Below are 8077 nucleotides of genomic sequence, written 5' to 3'. Positions count from 1 at the left end.
GCAGCCTGGTCTAGTGGGAGGTGTCCCTGCCCATGGCACGGGGGGTGGAACTAGGTGATCTTCAAGGTCCCTTCCACCCTAAACCATTCTATGACTCCGTGAGAGCGAGAGCCGCGGGAGGGGCCGGGCCAGGACGACAGCCCTCCCTCACCGTGCTCGGAACCCGCCAAGCCGCCCTGCCCGAGGCCGCCCCCCCTTCCCGCCGCTGTCATCCCCTGGCGAACACCGCAGACCTCCCCCACCGCGGCCGCCATGTCGCCGTGCCCCCCCCACCGCTTCACGCCGCCACCTGAGGCAGGAGGGCGGGGCCGGCAGCCGCGGGGGCGGGGCGGCCCGGCCCGGCCCCACCGCGCAGGGGCGGTGCCGGGTCACGTGGGCCGCCGGCGGGCCCCGCCCGCGCCCCAGCTCCGGCGGTAGCGGCGGCGGCGGCGCGCGCACAGCCGTTGCACCTGGCGCCCTCCTCGGCGGCGGCGGCAGCGGCGGCGGGGGGGGGGCGGGGGTTTCCTCGTCGCCAGGACAACCGGCCTCGCCGCCGCGCCTCTGCCATGGTGAGCCTGCGGCCCGGCCTGGCCCGGCCCGGCCCGGCCTGCCGCCGCCGGGGGTTAGGGGGCTGGGCCGGCCGCTCGGGGGCCCAGGGCGGGGAGCGGCGGCGAGGCGGGGCGGGCAGGTGGCGGGGCGGGCGGTGTCGCGGGGAGCGAGTGCCAGCCGGGCCGTGTGGAGCGGATGCGGGGCCCAGCGGGCCCCTCGCCCTGAGGGGAGGGTGGCGGCCGGGGCGGGTGTAAGGTCTGCGGGCTGGCGGGGCGCGGGGGGGGGGGGGGGGCGAGCACCGTGGCGGTGCGGCTGCGGTGCTGGGCGTGCGGCCCTGCGTGGCATGGGGACGGGGGCTGTGGCGGCCCCCGCCGTAGCGGTGGGGAACAGACAGTCTGTCAGTCTGTCTGTGCAGAGCAGGTGGGGCTGCGTTGACCCGCGCTGTAGCACGGGCGGGGAGAGGCCATGCCTGCGTGTCTGTGGGTGAGGTGTGAGGGGTGTCTTGCCGCCCTGTATAACGCCGTGGTTGGAGCCTGCCTGTGTGTAGAGCAGGTCAGGGGTGGCAGGGGGTGTGTTGTGCCCCTGTGTAACACAGGGGAGAGAATGTGTGGGTGTGTAAAGCGGCTGGGGCGAGACAGAGGTGTGTCGGCCCCTCTGTATAAAGTAGGGATGAAGCTAATGTGTGTGTGTGTGCACAGAGTGGGGTGTTACGGTGTGGATGCATGGGGTGCAGGGGTGAGGTGCTGTGCTGTAATCTTATGCATGTGCAGTAAGCCAGGGTGTGGCCTGGGATGTGAGTGCATAGCAGATGTACGGTAGGGCATGAACATAACGTGCCTCTGTCAGTGTGTGTGTATGTACCTGCTATAATTTGGGTTTTGGGTATGTGTGTATTTGTGTTGTGGCAGAGATGTGGTGTTGTATGCAGGGACATGACATGGCATCGTATGTATGTAGTTGTGTCTGTTCCTGGTGTCTGGGCTTGTGTCTGTGTGTGTATATATATAGTGAACACTGGGTGTGGCATAATATGTGCATATTTTTATAGGCATGTATGCTATGGGTGTGGCAAGGATTATCTGTACTTCTATATGTATGTAGCAGATACAGGTTATGGTATTTTGTGTGTATAGAGTGTCAGTTGCTTATACGTGTAAGTATGCATAGCTGTGATGGTTTATGTGTATGCACAGATGCATTTATAAAGATAATAGATTGGTGGTATGCATGTGGTGGGCATGAGGTTTGCTGCATCTGTGTGGAGATGGTGTGTCACGGAGTGTATGTGTGTGGAGGGTGCGGCAAAGGAGGAAGAGTGGTTGAGGTTTGCTCTGTGGGGAGAGTATGTGGGGATGTGATACAGTACGTGTACGCAGCGAGTGGCAGGGGAGAGGTGCATCATGATGTTTGTTAAAGGAAGATGACAAGGCGTGTAAGGGGGAGTGAGTAGGGACAGGCAAGGCATGTTTGGAAAGGATATTGGTATGATCCCCGTTTTCAATTACCATTTAAGTGTCTGATGCCTTATTGCTTTGCAGGGGTAGTTTTATACAGGAAGAAGGCACAGTTGCTAGCCTTTCACAGGTGGGGAAACACACAGTGTTTTAAGGCAGAAAATCACTTTATGTTTATATTTACGTGTGTGTAATGATAGTAGGTTTCCTGCAGCAAGTAGAGGGGAGGGAGTGCTTAGCCTTACAAAGGGAAGGAGCATATCCCTGTGGTGTTACAACTTTTCTTTCTTTGCATGAAGGCTTGTTCATGTCCCTTCTCTCTCTTCTCCTGCACTTTGCCTTCTGTTCCTTCCCGGTTCTAGCCTGTATGTTTTGAACCGAAGCAAAACAACCTTGAAAACTAAAATGTGAGATGTGATAAAAATATGTATAGACTGTGTGAGAGTGCAGTATGCTTCTATGTAGAATCATGTTGCATTTGGTTTGAAAAGGTTTTAGGATATATCTGTTGCTACAAGGAAGAGTAAACATCAGTGAATGAGGCTGTGGATGGTGTAGCACTGGTTGAAGTGATTACAATGAGACTTAATGACATGTCCTACTTCATATTAGTATTCCATCACGCATCTTACTCCATATCAGAGAAGATACAGTATCTTAAATGTCAGTTGAATTAAATGGATTTATATCATGTTCTAAACTTAGGAAAAATTAAAGACTGAAAAACAATGAACAAAATATTTATAAACTATTTTGCAATATAGTTAAATATTTTCCGTTTACCAAACTCCTGGTATGGAGTTTTCCTTCGTGGTCCATTTTGACATTCCCGATTAGATACCTTTACCAGTCTAAACTCAGCAGACAGAATCTGAAAAGAAACACTGAATTGTTGCTGTAACTGCACAGGAAAAATCTCAGAAATTATCCTGGATCAGCCTTGCTCCTGTGCAGATTCTTAGATTGGGCAGTTCCTTAGTTGCACTTGACAGCTGATAAGAAAAGGGTTAAATAGTGTAATTTTTTAAATTCTTTTCCAATTTTTCAGATATTTTATTCAATGAATGCTTATACTCGAATTGCTCTCTGTTATAGTCCTGTTTAGGTTGTTCTTTCCATCTTAATTCTCCATAGCTGCACAGTTTAAAATTCAAGAAAGGTGAGGAAGGAATTAATTTTGTCAGATTAACACCAGTATAGTATAGGGAATATCAATATTCTTACAAATCAGAAGGACCATTACCTTATTGCTCGCTTATTTTGACAATAGACTGAAATATTTACTCATCTTGGTTGAAATTAAGGATAACATCGGGCTAGCAGATGTGGAAAGTTTAAAATAAAAGTCAGATTTTCATTGAAGCATAGCGACTATTTTTAGGTTACTGTAGTAAAGTAGTACTAATTTTGGCACTGTGACAATATCAATCTGAATGCCAGCAGAAGGCTACACATTAACAGTACTTCAGCTGTTTTGTCAATTAGAAATCAGAATAGCTGCACTAATTTCATACAAATTGTTATCAACTTGTGCAATAGTTCTGGTGGTATTTCTACTGAATCAGAAATACACATAAACGCAATATCCTAAGTAGGACAAAACCAGGTGAAACTGTGAAACCAAAGAGTTTTCCCTCACAGTTCAGACAGTAGCCTGGAGCTAGTTTAGACAATAGCCACAACATTCACTTGCATTCTTTCTAATAACCTTTTTAGGAAGGTGATCAGTATACTCTAAGGGTTTCTTCATTATTTTTTTTTCTCTTTATGTTTTAGCACGATGCAAAAACTGTTACAATTTCTGATCATACTTGAGCTATGTATTTTGGGTGACTTGATCTGAATGTGGTAGGGTTGCACTCCAGCTGTCTGAGCTTTTACAAAACAGCTTTTCCACTTGAACTTTTAATACGAGGTGGATATTCTAGTTGTTTGTAAAGCTTCTGAGAAGGAAACTTGTAAGCGCAGAGTAACTTGTAAATGGTGGAAGTCAGATTTGCATTCTTAAAAATGAAGGAAGTTTTTATCCATTGTTACAACAGAAAAAGGTACACATAAGGCATTAAAGGAGTATAATGATGGATTTAAAATTCTCAGCATACTGGTATCTCCTCTGTCAATTCCATGTTTGTTTTTCAGGATCAAGATACTACTTGTATGTCTGTACCAAAGTTTAAACTAGTTGTTCTTGAGCTTAAAATTTTTCTTTAGTAGTTTGTGAAGATCAAGCTTTTCTCTCAGACTAGTTTTTCAAAAAATGTACTGTGCTATGAATATCTGAAAAATTGCGTCTATAGTGTGATTCTACAAGACTGCATGAAACCAAATGGATTATTTTTGTGATGAGATTAGTTTTAATTTGAGTACATTCCCTGTGAATGATGTTGTGGTGGAAGCTGCCTTAGATTCTATTCCAGTATTTCTGCTTAGAGTCTCAAAGTTGCTTGAATTGTCAAAGGGAAGTACCTTTCTCAGGTGTTTTGAACTTAGGGTTTTGCAAATTGTATTTGAGTGTCTGATGCCTAAGAAGGGATTTGTTATTTACCTGCTCAAAAAAAAAAAAAAAGAAAGCACAAAATCTGTATGATGCATAATTTTTGCTGACTCCAGTGACCTCTCTCCTATCGTCTACCTGCTCCATCCCCCTCCCAAAAGGAGGAAAAAAAAAAAAAGGCAAAACTTCAGTATGAATGTAAGCCTTTAAATGGGCTAAAATAATTTCTGTTGGGTACAGAAAGGTAATGGAAATACAATAATAGTTGCATTGTTTAAAATGCAAGGGCACCTCAGCTGATCCAATCAACTACAGCAAGTCTCTTGAATGATTTCCTCTGGGTTATCTTTGCCTGGATGATCCACTGCACTCATGCTAGAGGAGGAGTGGAACTGGAAATGTGCCCTTTTCTGGGCTTGTGCATTTATGACTACTTGGAACCACAAGCTGCTGCTGTGTAGCCCACAAGAAAGTACTTAAAATTTGGTATCAAGCTGCTACCCTTAAAATATTGGCCGTGCTTTACGGTATACTCTGTTTTTCTATCCCAGTGTTTTCCTGTGTTCTCCTTCAGGCAGAAGGAAATAGTAGACTATGTTTTCATTGGATTTGGTTGCTGTTGAACTGGTTAACCAGTATGTTCTGTAAATTTAAATCAATAAAGAGACAAGACATCACCAAATCTGCATAAATGTGAAACTCTACCAGTATGTCAAGTTTGTCTGTCTTCAGAGGTTGAAATTGAGGTCAGAGCTTCACAGAGGAAAGGCATTTCCATATTGTGACTTGATGTTATGTAGTAGTTATCTGAATATTAAGGAGCAAAATGTCTGAGTGTGCTTGTAGTTCTGAAAATGGTCTCTAATCTACTTCTTAAGCAAAAGTATTAAGGTTATTTTATTTCTGCAGAAATTCATGAACCATAAACTTTGGCAAATAGTAACAGTTACTTGAGTGTCCAGTTTCTCCTCTAAATCTCAACCTCTTACTTTTCTTGGAACAGTTTGAAAAAGATGTTTTGGAACTGCTACTGTGATGCTATTTCCTTTGAAGTCAGTTATAATTGCTGCTTGTAATCATGAAGAGGTACCTAATTTTGTCTCTTATAACTGAAAGCTTTTATTAATTATACACTACATATATGGCGTGTGCAGCCGCAACACAGATTTTGTGTCATCTTTTTATCTGGTCTGTACTCTAGGGAGATTGCCTTGCAGAGAAGGTTTGCTCTTCGTAATAAAGATTTCACGCTCTCAGTACTAGGAAAAAACATCAGTTCTGACATAGTGTTTATGATGCAGATCAAGCACTGCTTTGAAATGGCTTTGTAGAAACTATGGAGTAATTTCTGTAATGAACTATACATTTTAAGTCTCAAATATATCTTTTGTAGAACATTTATGTCGGGGGGGGTGAAATATTAGTACTCAAAATTTTTGTTTCACAGGTGCTTGGAAGAAGGGATTCTGCTTGAACTATGCAGTAAGGACTTAATCTGTAATTTCATTTATAGTTTGAGCTACATACAGTAAGAAAAAGAATTGCCTTTCTGAATGTGGGATTGCGTGACTGGAGGGAGGACTGTGTCAGACTAAATTAGAATGGTGCACACTCCTGGGGAGATGGACCCGCAGAAGAATCTCTCTGTGCACACTCTGGGGGGCTTTCAGGTCTCCATTGTTATGCCATCAGTGTGTTAGTTTGTATGCTAATATTGGAGACGGTGAATAAAATTTAGCCATATGTATGTCACTAAAAACAACTATCTGCAGAAGTGATGATTCGGAGGAGGAGTTTTGAAAGGTGTACTCCTAAGGGCTCTGATGAATCTGTGATGTGGATTAAATTTGGATGGCTGAGACTGAATGGCTATCCCTAACCAAATACTGCTGGATTAAAGCAAACAGACAACAACTTTTCTCTGTGCCTGATTTTTCAGAAATGTATCATGCTCTGAATGTCTGAGAATGTGTTTTATATAGCATGATTCTACAAGACTGCATGAAACTAAGTGGATTATTTTTGTGATGAAACAAATCATAATTTGAGCACACAGTCCCTGTGAATGTTGTGATGGAAGCTGCCTCAGAAAATATTCCAGTATTTCTGCTTAGAGTTTTAAAGTTAACTTGAGTGGTCAAAGGAAAGTACCTTTCTCAGGTGTTTTGAACTTATGCTTTTGCAATTGGCATTTGAGTCTGTGCTTGGTTGGTGAAGGAGGGATTTGTTATTTACCTGCTCAAGAAAAAGAAAGCACAGAATCTGTACGATGCATGACCTACACTCGTGATGGGCTACAGTGAACAACTGCTTCATCCATCAGATTTTAATTTTCTGCCACAGGTCTTTTGATCTCCAAGCCTGTAAAGTAGATGATACGGGTTTCCCCATGCTCCATTTTAAAGTTATTTGTAGATTTAGTTGTTAATTGAAAGCTTTATTTTGTTTTTTAGGTATAGTGTCTAAATGTTTCATCATGTACTGTTTTTATTTGGAAGTGCATAATGTTAGAAGAGGAATAATGGATATCTGAAGAGGAAATATTCAGTCATTAATTCTTTTTTTTTTTTTTTTTAAAAAAAAAAGAATACAAACCAAAGATTTGTCAATCAGTATATGACTAACAGATGCTGAGGATAAAGCTTTGTCAAACCTATTTTTTCAGCTGTCTCTCTATGTATGTTTACAGTATATACAGGGGTACAATTAACAGCTTTTTCCAAATTTCTTAGTGTTTAAACAGTAGTTGTTTTGGTATTTTTATTTTTTTTTATTATTTTTTTTATTTTATTTTTTTTATTTTATTTTTTTTTTCCTGAGCTGAACCAGTCTCCAGTTGTGAAAGATTAGGTAAGGGGCAGTTTATTTTTCCATGTGGTTCAGGGTTTTTTTGCCATCTCTGGTAGTGGTTAGAACAAGATACTTTAAAAGAAAAAGTGTGTACTAGATGGATCATAACCTGCATGGAGGGTTAGTCTTCCATGTAGTTTCTGCCTCAGAGTAATGTAGGCGAAGGAGAACTTGCAAACCTTTTTTGCAAATAATAGTGTAATGTCTGTTTGTTTTGGTTAGGTATTAGATTGAACCTAACGTTTTCTGTCATGAGTGCTACCAAACATCGGTTACGTGATAGCAAGTATTGATAAAATGGTATCTTTCAACTGAATTTTAGGCCTGCAAGTAATTAGGTCAATCACTAATTCTGCAAACCATTGGATTTTCCCTTCATAATTTTTAACAAGTTAAAATAGGAACTATCACACTCAAGTCAGTCTGAAATGTTGACATGGAACAGAAAAATGTATGCAACTTTCAGTTTGTTCTGTGCCTCTTTGGTTTGTATCAGAATTTACAATTAATTAAATATTTAAATAAATACGTGTTGCAGCACCCTAAATAACAGTGCTGGTAAGACAGCAGTATGTGAACGTGTGCTTAATATGTGGGGCTGGTTTAGAGGATTCCTGTCTCTTTGGTGACTGTAGGGAGACGAGGTTAAGTCTTGTGTTAAAGAATGGTCAGCTCAGCTAACAGGTCAGGCTAACCTGCTAGGTCTTAATACCTTGGCTGCAGTAATTAAGCCATGCTCTTGAAAAGGCTT

General features: G+C 42.9%; 1 protein-coding gene across 2 annotated transcripts in view; it reads left to right on the top strand.

Annotated features, from left to right (window-relative positions):
• Nucleotides 1-395: 395 nt before the first annotated feature.
• Nucleotides 396-8077, top strand: part of FBXL2 (F-box and leucine rich repeat protein 2) — a 56728-nt gene continuing 49046 nt past the window's right edge. For both annotated transcript variants that reach the window (XM_054193608.1, XM_054193607.1), the window contains exon 1: nt 396-548. In XM_054193608.1, coding sequence (XP_054049583.1) covers nt 546-548 — 3 coding nt within the window. In that variant the 5' untranslated portion in view covers nt 396-545. The remainder of the gene's footprint in view (nt 549-8077) is intronic.

Source organism: Rissa tridactyla, chromosome 2 (assembly GCF_028500815.1).
Source record: "Rissa tridactyla isolate bRisTri1 chromosome 2, bRisTri1.patW.cur.20221130, whole genome shotgun sequence".
NCBI lineage: Eukaryota > Metazoa > Chordata > Aves > Charadriiformes > Laridae > Rissa > Rissa tridactyla.
Note: the sequence above shows the minus strand (reverse complement) of the source record. Positions and strands in the feature narration are given on the sequence as shown.